This window comes from Labrus bergylta, chromosome 14 (assembly GCF_963930695.1).
Source record: "Labrus bergylta chromosome 14, fLabBer1.1, whole genome shotgun sequence".
Classification (NCBI taxonomy): Eukaryota; Metazoa; Chordata; class Actinopteri; order Labriformes; family Labridae; genus Labrus; species Labrus bergylta.
In genome coordinates, this window is record NC_089208.1 from 19,137,730 (window position 1) to 19,155,569 (window position 17,840).

At 40.3% G+C, this 17,840-nt stretch overlaps 1 protein-coding gene across 7 annotated transcripts in view; it reads left to right on the forward strand.

Annotated features, from left to right (window-relative positions):
• cadm2a (cell adhesion molecule 2a) overlaps positions 1-17,840 on the forward strand; it is a 221,774-nt gene that overhangs the window by 139,157 nt on the left and 64,777 nt on the right. For 6 of the 7 annotated variants that reach the window (XM_065962690.1, XM_020639821.3, XM_065962691.1 and 3 more), the window contains exon 2: positions 15,411-15,437. The exons of the other annotated variant lie outside the window; for it this stretch is intronic. In XM_065962690.1, coding sequence (XP_065818762.1) covers positions 15,411-15,437 — 27 coding nt within the window. The remainder of the gene's footprint in view (positions 1-15,410; positions 15,438-17,840) is intronic. 7 annotated transcript variants of the gene reach the window in all.

Here is a 17,840-nt window from a genome sequence, read left to right on the forward strand (position 1 = left end):
CGCACCAGCTACACCGTTGGCGCCCCACAAGATTAATTTTTATCTAACATATTGATTTTTCAAGAAGTAGTAAGGGTTTTAACCAGGATAAGGAAACTGTATTAATCAAGGTCAATGCATATGTGATTGGAAGGTTTAAAAATATTTGGTTGTGAGGAGAGCAAGCCAGGTCCGTAGACTGAACGTTTTTCAAATATCCCGTGGTAATTACTGTAAATTTTCCCTTCCCAGCACATCTTTGAAGTTCCCAGAAGACAGGAGCGACACTGTAAAGAGCCCTTATCTTTTTTCTTTTTCAAGATAAGTGATTTTCCGAGGTCATCTTGTCTGCCGTCTCCGATGTACCGGCCAGCTTGGCCACAACAAAACAGTTTATTTGTCTTTACGTAATTGAAGGCTTCCAGAGATTTCCAGATACCAAACCTTTACTGCTGGCAATCAGTCATACCTGCTGCCAGTGTCGTATAACACTCCCATGGGGAAAAAACAAACAAAAAAGTAATTGTTTAAAATAGGGTTGGCAATGTTTCCGCACTGAAATGTTGCCAATGTTTTTGTGTATTTTAGACAGTGTGCAGGTGTTTGCTTCCACTTTATGATGGATTCATTCCTCTTGTACCTGTCTCAGAAAAGTGTAGTTATATTTAAAGCTCTGGTTGTGTTTGATAATACCGATCACTAGATAACAGACATTGTATCATTTTGAAACACGTGGTATCAAAAAGTATTATGAAAAACTTTATTTCAAAACCTAATCGGGGGTCGTGAAGGGGCCAAAATCTGATTATTCATTTTGTTTGCATTTAGCCATTATTCATCATAAGGTGGATATTGGATTGATCACATTTTGAGTTTCCATTTATCACTGCAGATTTCCAAAGTGCTCCCCTTTATTAAAGTTACAGAACTGGTCTTTTTTAATACTGTCACAGAGTTTGTGGATGCTGTGTAACTTTTTTTTTTTCCCATTTAGGGTGTAAATCTTCACAGGTTACTCTTCCTGAAGTGTAACTTAAATGATAATTTGCAAACACTGTCAGAGGTTTGACAGTCTCACACTCGACTGGGAGCTATGAATGTGTCCCTCGATGACCGCGGCGCCTTGGCTATAGCCGCCTTGATCCCATAAGTGCAGATTTGCCAGAGCTGACAGGTGTGATTGAACCAACAATGGATACTTGCCTCATAGGATGAAAACACATTCATTCATTAAATCTCTCCGGATGGCTCCTCTTGAGCTTTATATATGCAGTGGCCTTTTCCTTGAGTTACCAGCTGACAATCACTGGTTAGCACCCATCTATGAGAGCATGGCTATGTGTCAGCAAACTGACATTTGAATGGCCTCCTCACTCACTGTGTGGTGTTCAAGTGTCAACACCTTTGTCTGGCCCTGACAGCAAGTCAGCTCTGATGGATATGACATTGCAGCTCCTTGACATTATTGCTCCCATTGAGAGGTTCGTAAGAGTCCACACCTACAGGATACAGGATGTCTCTGTCTCTGCATTTCAAATACACACACACACACACACACACACACACACACACACACACACATGAAGTGAGCGTAAAGGCATGAAGCCAAATAGTGTAATCCCTCAATGATCCGTCAAGTGTTTAAGCAGCCATTGTGTCCTGACCATTAACTGAGCAGGGAAAGCATCTTTGAGATGGTAATGTTGCTGCTCTCATTTAGCACATAGCCAAGACGAAATGCCAACTGCTAATCAGCCATGTGTGTAACGCAGAGAGAGAGAGAGAGAGAGAGAGAGAGAGAGAGAGAGAGAGAGAGAGAGAGAGAGAGAATGAGAGGGGGGACGATACGATTGAGGCTCTTCAGAAACCCTCATACGCAATCTCCCTCATTATTTGTGTGGATAACCTTTCATAATCCAGCTCCAACCAATTATTGGGTTATTGTTGGGAATCTTCTGGAATTCAGAGTAAGCTCCATATTTATGTACATAACAACAATAGTAGTCTTTAAGGAATAAGTGCCACCCAAAAGTGTAACTACAAAGAGAGTAGGTATGAATTAAGTATCTAAATATAATATACAGTTTAACATGATGCTTGTCTTTTCTAACCCTCTAATAATAATACTAATGACTTTATATATTATTATTATTATTTATATAGACCCTTAAAAAAAAAAAGGGTTTACAAAGTGCTTTGACAAACAGGAAGAACAACATAGATAAGAAGAGATCGAAAGAACCTACCCAAAAACAAAATAACCAGAACAACTTAGGAAACCAACAGCAAGAGAACCCATACAACAAAATACCATCACATTCATTTATCCTACCTCATCTCCAGTCAACTCCACTGTATATCTTTTTATCACCAACATTTCCTTACAAGGTTAACCCATTGCAAGGGGCCGGGAGTAGCTCAGTCTGTAAGGAATTGGGTGGGAAACCGGAGGGTCGTCGGTTCAAGTCCTGGTGCCAATAAAATCTGGTAATTGGTCTGGTAGCAGGAGAGGTGCTAGATCACTTCCTAAGCACTGCCAAGGCAACCCCCCCCCCCCCCCCCCCCCCCCAACCCAGGAGCACCCGCCGTGGGCAGCCCTGTCACTGTGACATCCCTACATTGGTGCATGTCCGTAGGATCCTGTTTGTGCATGTGCATGTTTATTTCAGCCCATGTGTGTGGAGCATGTCTCAATACTAGAGTGTAAAAAAATCAAATTTCCCCTTTCGGGGTCAATAAAGTATATCTTCTTATAAGATAAATATATTATAAAAGTACAATTTTTAAGATCAAAGAGTGTGTACAACGCCTTTGTTGCCATGGCAGCTGTTTGTGTGTAGGACGTTCGGGCCTTTAATTGTTTAATGAGGTAATTTATTGTTATATTCTTCTATTAATGATCCTAAAAATCATCTCCATGTAATAATACGTGACCTCCTTATGAACAAGTTCTATTCCTCCAAAGCCACAAAGATTATCCACAACATCTGACCCTGAACGCAGCACCTGCTCTCGATGTTTTGTCAGGGACAGGGGGAATTGAAGGAAAACGGGAAGTCAAACACAGCCAACACGAGCATGTCCACATAAATGTGCTGCACAGTGCACTGGGATGTTTGGATGCATTGTGTGGTGCGCTGTGATGTTGGGGGCGGACATTTAACAGATGGTGTTAGCTACCTCCCCAGATAGTAATGTTCAATTATCTGTGTCCAATTTACACCTTTGTAATGGGCCAGAGAAGACAGGGAGAGAGGAAAGTGAGAGAGAGAGATGGTTTAAATGAAAGCTATGACAGACAGGAAACACAGCAGGAGAGGGGTGTAACAATGACAGGAATATAACCTGTTTTTTTTATAATAGGAAACTGGATTGTGCATTTTTCTCCAAAAGCTTAATCACTGTGAGGCACCGCTGTGTCCACTTCCTCCCATCCCCCTCCGTCCCTGTACTTACGCTGCTCCCATGGGCTCGCTCCTGTTGATAGCTTTAATAGGAGCATGTTGAGGTCAACTTTAATTTGATGTGGGGAAAAAGCAAACAAGTCCCCATTCTATTTATTTATTTAGTTCAACTGTAACACTCGGAAGGAATTAGTTCCAGTTCAATTTGCTCAAAATGACCCAGATGAGTTCAAATTTGTCTTTGGTAATTGAACACAGTTTTTCCTTTTGTTCTTCTGTAAATATAAGCCGAGGCATGAAATGGAATTTATTCACGTCTGCCTGCATCCCTGCCTTGGGTGAAGGGTAATGGGTGACTCAGTGTCTGTATATATACTTTTCTTTGTTTAGTCAGCCTAAAAATACATTGAGTTTTTAGTTTCTGACGCAAGAGCGTTTTTAAATGTGTTATAAATCTATATCTATGATGTTTCTTCATAAAGCAGTGGAGGGCTTAACTTAAAGCTCCTGTGAGGGTTGTTTTGACATTTATGAAACAGACTGAAATGAATAGTGATGCCTTTTTATGAGCTATAAATGCAAACAAGACAATTACCATTATGACTGGCTTTCTATGAAGACATTTTGTATGCCTGCTGTTACAGGGTAGGTGTCAGACAAAGGGATTAACAGCACACTTCCAAAAAAAAACAAAAACATCTTTACATTTTCCACAGCAAAGATTTGGGGTTAGTGATACATTTTACTGATAAAAATATAGCAGGACAACTTACAAAAAGTAGTACGTATACATGTACTAGATCAACAAAGACCACTAAGAAGGGGTTTCAAACATCAACAAAAACTCACTTAAATGACTTAGGTGAACAGTGACATTTTGGTAAACAGCTGCTAATATACAATAAAAAAATAGTGCAAGTATCAACATTTGCAGCAGAATTACACATTGTATGCTCTAAATGTAGTTGTATAGGCTGTCCTTGGGGGGGAAAAGAAGTACATTTTACCTTACAATAATAGATTAATAGGTGGGTAAAAATAAAACCTCTTTTGAGAGGTTATATACGAGAAGGAAAATCGAGGTTGGCAATTGCTGGGATTGTTTTAAGTTACCATGAACCTTAGTGTATGGAGAGGATAAACTGAGCTGCAGGAGACCTCAGAACAGAGGATCTTTGCAGGAGGTCTGGCTGACCTGGTTAGCCTGAGCTGCTTTAAGTCTCATGGGAAACCTGTGTGTTGCATTCACTGCTCCCCTCACTACAGCAGGACGCTTCATTAGAAAACTCTCCGGCGCTTCCCTCTCTCTCAGGTGTGTTTTTGTCTTTGTGTATTTTGCTTATGTATTTTATTTATGTGTGAATCCAGATTACCCACACACACACACACTTGCTTTGACTTTTTTTTGTGTGTTGGGAAACACTATGAATAATGCAGGCTATTGAAGTGGAATGAATGCTCTGACACACACACACACACACACACACACACAAGGTTTTTCTTCCTCTGCTCTCCTGCCTTCCTCAACTTTTCTACTTGCTCCTCCCCACCGGCCTGTGCAGGGATGGATCAGCATGTGGTGAATTGTTGATTGTTTTCTTGAAGAGAAAACGCTAAAGAAACCATTAAAGTATGGAGCTGTGGTTGTAGGTAGGACAAAAGAGAGGTGCTATAGTCATTGATATAAAAGGCCTATTAGTCCACATGTATCTAGAGACCTTTCTTCCTTCCTTTATCCTCCAGTGAGCCCATTGATACAGGCTGCGGTCCTGATGCCCCGGAGTTTGCCCATTTACCATCATTACAAAAGACCTCTTGCACTGCAGTACTTGATGCACACACATGCACAAACTGCCGTGTGAATGTGCAACTTTTCTATTGCAGAAGTCTCAAAAACATCCTCACACACGTGCACAGGCATGCAAGATTCATCAGGTGTGCACAGCCCCACAGGCCCCAAGCTTTCAGTCCCTCCTCTCAGAAGTCTATTCTCTTCTCAGTCTGCTAAAGTCGCACAAACACAATGCCCCAAATAGAATAGGATATAAAGGTGATGGTTTGAAAATACCAGGTAACAGCCGGGCTATGACTGAAGCAGTAACAATCACAGGGCGTTCACCCCGTTTGATGCCGAGCGGTCCCTGGAGGGGGACGCTCACCGGTCAGCTCCCTACAGAGACCCGGCGAACACTTTGCCAATTTACCATCATTCTAAGCCCTTTGTAATGCAACACAGCACAAACATGCCTTTGTTCGCTGACCTTTGAATAATTCAGCGCGAGCAAAATGCTATGACACATTTTTGATCAAAGTCTCACTATCAAGGGGAGGAGGCATTTTTTTCAGACGCTCCGTGTTTTCTCTCCAGCGAGGATAAAAAGCTTTCCCTCCTCGACACGATCCCTGACTAAAAGCCAGGATAACGCCACAAAATAGAAAATCCCTCTGAAATATAAGACAATTCATATGTTTGAATTTAAGCAGTCACCTGCAGCTGAATAAAGTATCACAATCATATTGCTGCTTATCATGTAGGTATGTGACCTCTGCACGGGGTGTGGAAAAAAATGACACTTGTATTATCTAGAAGTTTTCCTCGGAATTGTGATCTCCCTTCACCGGGTGACGAATGGCTGAAGATTACAGGTCGATGCCCGGGCGTACACATCCACTTCAAAGCTTTGTCTGCAGGAAGCCATTTGTTACCCTGAAGGCATCTATCACAATATAACTTCACCTTCTAAACTATTCATTTGGAGAAGCAGTGGAAACAAAAAGCAACCATTGAGTTATAGGCTGGACCTGGACTGTCCATCATCCCACAGCAGTACCTGTTTGACAATCTGCAATGTATGTGTGTGTGTGTGTGTGTGTGTGTGTGTGTGTGTGTGTGTGTGTGTGTGTGGGGGGGGGGGGGTATAGTCCATGTATTTGGGTGTGTCCATCATCCAACAGCAATTCCTGTTTGACTTTTCTTGTTGGGGAGATTCATGATTTCGATATCCCTCGGGTGTTTTGTTGAAATTGAAATGTGCTTCCCAAGCCCCGAGGAATCTCTTAAAGGCTTTAAATGGCAAAATTGTATAGGCTGTGTGTGTGTGTGCACGCATGTGCTTGCTTGTATTTGCTTTTAGCGGTCAAAGGGCAGTTTTTACCCAAACTCTCTTTTCACTGTCATCTGCACTATGATGAATCATAATCCTGCATACTATATCACCCACAGTAACAGGATAGGAGAGAAGCAAAGATTTCTGTGACTGGGCCGCTGCCATAGTTACAGTCCAGAGGGTGTCTGAGATCTGTTTGATGCTCCTGTCTTGTCAGATTTTTAGACTAGAACACACTCATCAGGAATTCATCGGCTGCCAAATGGAAAGAACTTAATTAATAAACTGAGAAGTTTGGACTCTTACGCAAAAATAAACAGAATTCTGAATGGTCCTATGGGTCCTAATTCATGTTGACTCCACTTTTTAGTTATTCTGTGTGGGAAGAGTTTGGTTGTTTGTCAGGCTTTTGCTTTCAACACCAGACTAACCCATATGTGTGTTTCTAGAGACCAATGCTAGCTAATTGGTGATTAGGCCAGTGCAAGAATTCGATACCATGACTTTTGAACCCCCCCAATGAATCAGCTTTTTTATTCTTCCCCCACAATGGTCTACAAAGCAATCATGTTTCATGGCAAAAGGACAGTGTGCAGCTGAGAGTTACATAAATTCCTGAAAGAAGTGTTCTCCAATCACATATCCCGGCAAACAGAGAACATGGCTCAGTTAAGCAGGCGCTAACATTAGCTTAGCTTGTTTGCATGTGCATTGGGTTAAGTTAGGATTCCTTCATCATACTGAGGGAGGCCATTCAAAAGACAACACTTCTATATAGACTAATTCTACAGCTGTTGTATGACAGCTATTTGCTCTTTTAGTTTTGGAGGTATACTGAATTATTTCCACTACCTAAGTCTAGGTATGGTTTTCCAAAGGAAAAGGTGGATGCATCTTTACTTATACTTCAGGCACGTATACTGCAGATATACCTGTCAGTGTCAAACTCTACGGGCGGAACAAGTCCAACCTATTTTTTAAATCATTCATTTGGACTACCTCACGTTTACCACGTCACAAACTCAGCACATCTGTCTTCCCAGCCTGCAACTTTTTCAGAGTGTTTTCAGTCAAATCCAATCCACTCTTCATTGGTAGGATGCTTAAATCAACAACCACGTTTGTACTGCTACCCTGTAATCATTACACTTTCTCATTGGGAGAATGCCTAAATTCCATGTTATGTTTTCACTGCTACCATGCCCATTCCAATCAGTCAGTAGCCTGTGTGTGGGGTTGGTCAGAGAGCAGTAACACACAGAGCAAAGAGTTTTGTTGGGTCACATACTGTCACCACAGGCTTGACATTTAACTAAATGTTATTGTTAAATGGAGGAGGGCTCCCAGACCCCCCTTCTAGTTGTCCCACCCACTTTTTTATGCTTCTGACGCCTGTGCCAGTAGACAGATGTAGCTTAAGTAGTTATACAGCCAAGCTTAAATTATAAGCGTAGATGTGTTAATGATATAAAAGATTTACATTCGTTTTGCAATAATTTTTAACCTTAATTAATCCTGATTAACCCGTTAATGCCATCAGCCCTACTTTATAAATCTGAGGGGTGGGCAGGTGGCCTGCTTTGTGGTTAGAAATAAATCTATATTCAAGTGTGGCAGATGTAATGTATTATTATATGTATATTTACATTTTAGGGAAAGCTTAAAGACACATACAGAAGGAGACTTTGCTTGTATTCGTCTTAATTACGGTCTAAAATAGCTTAAGATACCAAATCACATGTTTCTGACAATCCAATCCAATCCAATCCAACTTTATTTGTTAAGCACTTTAAAACAACCACAGTTGACCAGAGTGCTGTACAGAAAATAAATAAAATACGTAACAGCTCACATGAGATAAAAGAAAACTACATGTGAAATACAGAATCAATTTAAAAGACATTAAACATAAGTAAAATGAAATAAATAAATAAAACCAAAAGATCGAATAAATAAATAAGTCGACGTCTTTACTGTGTGTCAAAGGCCAGGGAAAAGACATGGGTGTTAAGAAGAGATTTAAAAACAGGCAGAGAAGAGGCCTGTGTAACGTGCTGAGGTATATTGTTCAATAGTTTTGGAGCCGCAACATTACATAAAGTCCAGCACAAATCATAGCTCCCTCCTTTTTAAAGTCTAAGAGCTACAATGATTAAACATTATTGACTGGCATCACAGGTATATTACAGCTGATGGTTTGGAATGTTTTTTAAAGCCCTATTTTGGGCGTATGCTATTTACCTCTTTTTTTTGCCCTCAGTGCTGTCATGTCTTTGATGTTTAATACCTCAGATGTGATCTATGCAGATGAAATCTGATATTTCCAAGCCCACCTTTGGTCTATTAGAGTCCCAGTTAATTAACATGATATATGCAGCTATACTCTAACCATGAGGATAAAACCAGAGCAGGATTTTCAGATAAGGGTCTGCTGCTGGGGAACGTGACAAAAGGGCAGTGTGGGTGTGCACTCTGAGAATAAAACCTGTGAGGTATACATTTGTTAGAAGTCCATGTTGTTTATGCAGCTCTATATACAAAGGATATGAACAGATGATCTTGATTTGTGACCTGAAAGGGAACACAGGAAAGCAAAGAAGAGAGACATAAGGCAACAAATGAAGAGCTACTGCATGTGTGACTGCCCTCGCGTCCCATCCCTCCTCTTGTATAACATAGCATATGGTGTTGCACTGACATGGATATAACCCTGCTTTAGTCAGGGGGGGTACTTGATTGCAGCAGGGCACGAAGCAGATGTGTTAGTGGAGAAATATTTCATGACTTTTGGCTATTTATGTCTGACTCTTTGTAAGTTGCTTCTTTACTTTCCTATGTGTTTATATTTATCCAATACACATTACCATCTAAAGATAGGATCACCACATCAACATCCGATATCATACTCATTTTCACCTTTCTTGTTGTCAGTCTGTGAAACCTATAGAGGAGCTTTGCATGATTTGCAGCTCAAAATACTCGAAATGGTTCGTTCCACTCCCTACAGTACGTGCCCACTTTGTTCTGATTGGCCAGCTCTCTAGAAGCCTTCCGGTTGGGCAGAACGCTGCAGCGCTGCCAGGGGAGGACTGCTCTCATGTGCTGGCAGAACAGCCAATGTAAACGGCTCCACCAGTGTACGAGTGAAAGTCTCAGTTTCTTACCGGGGAACTCTCGTGTGTTTAGCGGGACAAGCCGTTCAGTGCATTCCTCCAGACTTATCCTGGGATTACTCCAACATATGTTTACTTCAGGATCTAAAGCTTTGCCCACTTTTAGTGTGGCCATCCAGCATTGTAACATTACAGATGAGTTTTAAAATGGAAATCAGACTTAGTCAACTTTAACTTGTTACACTTCCCTAAATCCCGTTCCTGTTATCACTTCACAAAATGTTGCATAAAATGACAAAAATTGCATGATCGCCAACTTTGCAACAAGGCTCAAAGAGTTAGCACTCCATGAGGTGTGATGCCCTCTACATATTTACTGTTTGAAGCTGCAGGCCTTTGACGATGAACAAAAAAACTGTCAACCCGACTAGTCATTATATTTGTGTAATGCCATCAGAGGAAGCCCACATTGTCACCAACACAACACAGAAGACGAAAGACATCATCCTTCATCGTTTTAAACCTCATTTTCTCAAACATTACCAGAGCTGATCCCATATTCTCCTGATTCCATGAAGTATTCTGAAGTTCTGGACCTCTTTCGAAGTAAAGCAACCACTCAGAGTCTCTATTACGTAACTATTTTAAGTGCATCTATCTTTGGAAGCTGGCACAGTGTAAACAGTGTTTCACTTCTTTCAGATACTTATATAGAATCTAGTTTTCACTACAAGAGTTGATAACTGTATTTTACATAAAGCCAAAAAAGAGGCTCGGGGTCTAGATTGCCTCATGTCATTCACACAAGCTGTGCTTATGGTGACTCACCAGATAGAGTTATTCTCAGAATGAAACAGAAAGTGAAACTGGAAGGCATTCGCAATAACAACTACAAACTGCGTCACGCCATGTTTAGTAAGAATGAGGCAAAATGTTATTGATTTTGTGTACAGTGTGTGTCATGGACACGTGTGCCTCTTTAAATGTGCACGTGTGTCTTCTGTGTGTGTTTTATCGGTGTGACTTTGCGGTGGACAGGGTATGCTTGTGTAATCGAGTTAAGACGGGGAAATCAAATATGGCTGATTCAATGACAAAATAAACAGATGTGTGTGTCTCTGTGTAATGAGAGAAAACAAGGACGAGGTAGACAGATCTAATAAAGCAGGCGGTATGGTTGCAATAAGCTGAGTTATGTAGGCTTGATTTCATCCATTAACACTTTTAACCACACCGTCATTACCTTAAGATGAATTAAGAGCCTTAAGAGAAAGCTGTGTGAAATCAAACAACATTAAAATACATCTACAGCTTAATCAAACAAGACTTAAATACATGTGTTTGCGTTCATGCAGAGTTCTTTTTTATGCCAATAATCCTCTTGAAATCAAAATTCACACAAATGTCTGCAGAGCTCGCTCTTTGTTTGTGTCTATTTTTCCTTGATTTTTTTGATTTTTTTTGATGCTCTTGTGCATGCTCTCTTGGATTGATGGCTCCATGTACGGCCAAGTCATAAGGTGACAAAGAGTGTGTAAAGGTTTTACAGCAATCTGCTCACCGGTGGCGTGTTGGTTGCATTCCAAGGGCCTGGAGTACATCAAACATACGGCAAAACAGCTGCTGCCGTACGAAAGATAAGCTAAACTCTCCATCATGCTATGTGACAGCAGTGAGAGCCGCGCTACACACATCCATCTCCATAGGCTTTTCAGTGGATGTCAGACTCTGAATAAATCTGGCACTGTGAAAAAGGTAGCCCGAGGGGGGGAAGGGAAAAAAGAAGAGGAGCTGTGCGGGTAAGGAAAGGGTTAATGAGGATGCAGAATGAATTTTAAAAAAAGGCGGATGAGACACCTGAATGAGGAGAACTTGAAGGGAGGATAAGAGGGAAGGGGGGGGAAAAAAGAGGAAAACAGGAAGGATGTTGCAATTGTACACGTCTTCCCAGGAGACTTATAGCCTAAGGGAATACCATGATCACTGCTATGTGTGTGTGCGTGTGTGTTTGTGTCACGGTAGGTGGTGTCTGTATGAACTATCACACAGTTTATTTATGATGGCTCCCCGCTGAAAGTCACAGAAAGAAAGAACAAGCTTCTTACAACTCTGAGCTCGTCACTTCCACCACCATTCACTCAGTCACATTTCATTCTCTCAGATACACTGTGTTTGCATACACACAGTTCTCCTTAGACCAATAGCCCCAGTCGTCAGGCTAAGGTTATGAAATAAGATGCTTCATGTTTGGATTACAGCAATTTCTGTACTTGAAATTTGAAACAAAACATTTACAAATTATTTAAAAAGTAAGGTATCACCTGGTATGTGTCATAGTCTGTTGGAAATATATATCTTGATTGGTACATGTATAGACATAATGCTATTTAGCTGAACCTGAGTTCTCCGATGTCACTTGATTGCTGCTATATTTGCGTGTAAAATGTAGCACATTCTTCCTTTAAGGTAAAATCTTCTCAACTCACTTCATTGTGAAAGATTCTCGATATTACTTTAACTCTTATATAACCAAAAATGAAAGTAAGGGTACAGTAAGTGTTCTTAACTAGAGTGATAGAATTATTTTTAAGATTTATAATATCTATACTAGAGAAAAGAACAACAAGAGTTACACCACCAACATCATCATCAGATGTGTAAAATGCCTTCCAGTTTATGCCATATATTTCACTTTAAAAAAACACATTGCTTGCTCACAGGAGATTATCGTTAAGCTTACATTGCTTATTTTCAAATATGTTCTTTTTTTAAATTTTAAAATCTACCAGATTTGACACAATGGAAGAAAAAGAGAAATCAAATAGGAGCAAATTAGGTCAAGCTAGCCCTTTGTAAGGGAGAAATAGGCCAATTGGATCCCATTCAGGCTCCTGTTTTTTTGGGTTCTTTACTGTATTCAGTTCAATCAGGAGTTCTGAGAGCATGTGAGAGGTGGCCATTGTGTCATGGATTGGGAATACTCTGCTCATGGCACGGTAAAATGGGGGAATGAGAGAGTGGTATGAAAAGCGTTTTATTCAATTTATGCTTGCCAGGACTTAGAAAACTGTTGTGTTGGTTGCCTGGTAACTGTAATACAGAAATACAAGTGCAGAGGGAGAGAGTATAGTGAATATGTCTCCCACCATTTTTCTCTTTCCTTTCTTTTTCTCTTTATCTCTGTAGCTGCATACGACTCCTGCTGTTGAAATATAGACTGTTTTTCCATCTTTCGTCTCCAGGTTCCTCCTTTTATTTTATTTTTTCACACTGGCTGAGAAAGATCACAGAGCCACAGTTGTGACAGGAAACTGGTACCTTGACAAGTGGGATGAAAGGCAGGAGTATACTGTAGGGTGAGGTCAGACTTGGCTGGGGGAATCTTTCACAAAGCCATCAGTCTCATGTAGAAAGAAGCGTCGGAGGAGACGTGACACTCGCTGCCCTGTTCCTCTGTCGGTCCATCTCCCTCCTGACCAGTTACACAGCAGCACGGTGCGAAGTTTTCACCTGCTGTATGTGTTACAGTGACGAATAGTGTTGCTTTGTGTTCATGAGAATCATACTTTTTACTGTTCCTGCTTTTTGTTCCTCATTCAGCGCATACGGGGTGGTAGAAAATGAAGTCGGAAATTCACAAAAACATGCAAGAAAATAATCAGTTTCCTTTCTTCCCTTTCACTCTTCCACACTGTATATATCTTGCACCTTTGAACAAGCTGTGAATTGTGGTAACAAAACATAATCGTCTCTATCAGCCGGTGAAAATTGGCTATCAGGATTTGATGACACTCGGATATAAAATAAACAAATCTGTTTGTGAGAGCTGGAAGTTTGGCTGGACTCATCAGCAGCTGGCGTGCATCTCTCGCAGCACTCGCAATGAATCTGTTTTCATATTCTACATTCCTTGTGTACAGGGATGGGAGTGAATTATTAATCCATAATCGAAAAGATAGCACAATAATCTTCATAAGTTGCGGACGCGGCACCTGCGGTTACATTCTCTTTGTTCTTTCCCTCTCGTTCATTTTTCAGGCTTTGTCTCTAGAGCTGTTCAGGTTTTCAGGCTCACTGGAGGCATTCCAATAGATCCATCAATTTGGCAAAGCAGTATGTGTGAAGCATAAGAGTCATTCCCTGGGGATACACGTGCAAACACATAGACACACATGCTTGATAATAGAGAATCTATGTTGTTTATTTGGCTCTGTGCTGATTTTAACTGGCAGGATGTCTCAGAGGTGATGCTCTTGTTGTTTGCGTCTCTGTATTGTGTCTCCCTTTGTTTTCAGACCAGGATACATACAGTAAGGCCTGTATAGATTTCACCGAGCTGTGCACTGAACCTTCACATATCATGGTATACAACTCTGACAGAAAACAGTCCTGTCTGTGCTCCTCCTCGTTGATTACAGTGCTGTCAGTCAAAGGCTAATATGATGCTCGCATGCATTCATGCGCGTACTCATGACAGCAGTCTGTCCTAAACATACACAACCTAAAGACACTGACGACAACAACAACAACAACAAAGCTGAATATGTACAACCTAAAAAAAACTTTTAATAATCTTAAGCTGTTTTTAAAATCTTTAATTTCCACTAGAAGTCAAAAAATAGCACACTATTCCAACAAGTAATCAATATTTTATTTATTTTTAATTTTTTTGCAGAATCATATTATAAGTAACCTTATGATATGTTACTTTGAGAGAATGTCTGGACCTTTCTCTTTGGAATAATTAGAGAAACAGAAACCCTGAGCAGAACCAAACTCATTGTGGACAGCCATCTGCCAAAAGCAAATGTGCAGAGAAGTTAAATCAAGGTGAGCCAGAGAAAAAAGAAAAAGTACAGTATTGAAGACAAAACAATCAGACAGGTGGACGGACAGACAAAGTATGGGAGATGGAGGCAGACAGACAGACAGGCAGACAGGGAAACATACAGACAGACAGACAGACAGACAGAAAGGAAGGGATTGCAGACACACATACAGAGTAAGGGCCTCTTGCCTTTGCCATGGGATGCTCGCTCTGGCAGAGGGAGGGAGACATTCAAAAAGTCAATGTCAGGGAGAAACAGAATGACAGTGAAAAAGACATGGAGGATGAAAGAGAGACAGACATAGACAGACAGACAGACAGACAGACAGAATAAAGACACCGAGGGGGGGGATACAGCCAGTCAGAGTCTGAGACAGACAGACATGGTGACAGTCAGGGATTAAGAAAGACTGTCAAACACACACACACACACACACACACACACACAGACAGACAGACACACAGTAAAAACAGATATTACAGACTTATAGAAGCATTACCAATAATAATATTAGATATAACTTATAATAGCAATAACAAATAATGATGATCATAATGTATAATAATAATAGTTGTAGCTATTTCCTGCCCAATAACTTGATCTGTACAGTAGGCCCATGTCCTGATGGATCTTGTAGGCTCATTAGAAAGCAACATGCCTCCTCACATCATCCAGATGATGTGACGTGGCTAATTAAAAGATGCTACGTTGTAAAGTCTCAATCTGCTGATGAGCTAAATCAGGACATTCTCTTTCAGGCCCGAACGTACGCTGCCAGGTTTCAGCACTCGTGATTGACGTCCAAGATAAAGACCCTGCCGTTTCTGCATTGACGCAGATCCGGGCATACGGTTGTCTTCCTATAGTTATCTAATCAGTTGCTCTGTCTTTTGTCTTTGTTCTTTTCTCTCTCTTTTTTTCTGGCTTCTGCCTCTCTTGCTGTCCATCCCACCCCTCTTGTCTTCTTGTGGACTCCAGTGATGGCGTCAAAAGGCAAAGCACGAGGTGAGTCATGGCTGCTGTGCCTTTAGCTCAGCCTGACAAAAGCTAACATCTGAAACAACAGATTTTTTATTAGAAGAAAAAGAAAACTGATGTTTCAGTTTGTTTGCTTTTATTCTCTTAGTTTTGTTTTGTTGTGCTTGGCTTAGTTCTAAATAGTCCTTGTTGTGCAGTAGTTTTTTAAAGGTTTTGTCATGCGGCAATTTCCAACGTCATCCCGTCTTTTCAGATATTCTTTTTTTGATTTGATAGATTTTTCAGTGTGTTTTAGCAAACACATTATGCTTCGTTTGTCAATACAGACAATATGGTTTGCTTGCAATCAGAATGTCTTTGTGTTATCAAATGAGAATGCTGCAGCATAAAGCTCATCTTAGTGCCATTTTTTTTTTTTTTTTTTTTTTTTTTTGCTAGTGAATTATTCCAGGTCATAAACACTGAAGAGGACGGTCCGAGGTCGTAAGATTAATAATGAAGGATTTGATTGTGTTATATTGCCCTTTACCACTGCCAGACTCCGCAAAGGTGGCAGTAAATTACAATGATAGAAATCTTCCCCGTCATTCTCTGTCTGCAGGATGGAAGAGAGGACAGATTTGAGATCAGAGAGAGTTTTGAAAGAAGAGGCAGAGTGCTTTTCTGAGAGGAGATAACATGATTTTCTTTCAGCCACGTGCTCAAAATCAAGAATCTTGTCAACAACGACTGTAATCTCATTCTGTTTACCATCTCTTATTGCAAAAGCACAGATTTTCAATATGCAGTCACATCCTGAACAGATGTGATAAGTCAAAAAAGGGTGGACATAAGATTGAAGACAACATTTGCATTTACACATATTGAATTCTGTTATTGTTAAAATGCAACATTGGTCTAACGATAGCTTTAAAGTCTTTATTAGTTTTTGTTATAAAAGGTATTTATAAAGGCTATCAAGATCTTCTATTGGATATAAAACAGCCTTCATTTAATACTGATGTCTCTATGAGTGTGTTTACATGGACTTGGTTATTCCGGTTTTGACCAGGGTTTTTAGGTATCCTGTTTTTGTGTGTAATCATTATATCCCAATTTTGGGAAACCCCCATTTTACTACCTGGAGAACTCCGAAAGGTAACCAGATACTATGGAATGTATACGCCTTACGTCGGTTTGTGACAGCTGCATTGAATAGTGCTATGCCCGCAATAAGATAAAGTCTAATTTTTCTCCCATTTCAAAATTGGCATGGTTTGTGTAAAATGTAATAAGATGCAGCTATTAGAAACCTTGGTACTAGTATTATATATACAGGAATATGAATAACCGGGTTTGTCTGAGCACATGTAAACGCCATATCCTGAATATTGTGATCAAAACCAGGATAAGGCTCCTAACCTGAATACTCAAGTCCATGTAGACACACTCTGTGACAAGCAAGATAATCTGTGGCCTTAGATAATTACCAATATCTAGATTTGTTCTTTGAAATCCATTGGAATTCCAATTTTAGCATGCACACCAAAATAGCCATATGTAACATATTTCTTTTTAGAAAAATTCAACAAAAACTCAAAGAGAAAACATGCACAGCTTTGTCAGGCCCAAAACGAGAGAAACTAAAAGCTGCTTTTATCAACTGGCAGAAAGGACCGACATGAAAATGTACTTCCCTCTGTTTTACATGCAGACTAAATATTTCACCATTAATCCCAGACGTAAATCAAAACTCTTTATGACGGACTTGATTGCATTAGATCGGCTTATCCAGACAAAGAAGAACAAATCTAATCAACTGATGAAACAGGTGAAAATGCTCTTTTCATTTCCTTTCTGTTTCCAGAAAATCTATAGTTTCTCTGAACAAGCTGATCCAAGTGAAGTCAAGGAATATGCACCTCACTCTCTTACATTTTCATTTCTTTCTTTCTTTTGTTTGTATGTTCAAGAGCACTTTTGAATCTGGGCTATCCTTTCTTTAAGGGCCCTGGATTTTAAAATGAGACTCTTTTCTCAGTGATTTTTGTCATCATTGTCTGCCTGGCAGAAAATGCAGTGGTCTGCTCTGAGAAAACTGCTGCTTGGACATTAAGCAGCACACCAACCATAGTGTATTCCAAGCGCTTGAAGCCAATTTCATCATTTTCAAAGCTGCTTGTTTTGGAGTGATTGGGTATAATGCTCATGTCAAAACGTTCCTACCTCTTTAAATACTTCAAATCCCTTTCTGCCTCCTTCTCTTTCTTATTCTATTCCTCCTCAGCAGGAGTCATAGCATCAACATCACATGTTTCTCCTCCCTGCACCTCATGATGTTTTTCCTACTGAGTCTGAATGTGATATTTCAATTAAAACGCCACGCCGCACGGCCAACATCCATCCAGCTGCTTTTGTTTGATTGTTAGATCTCCACTCATCCACTCTTGA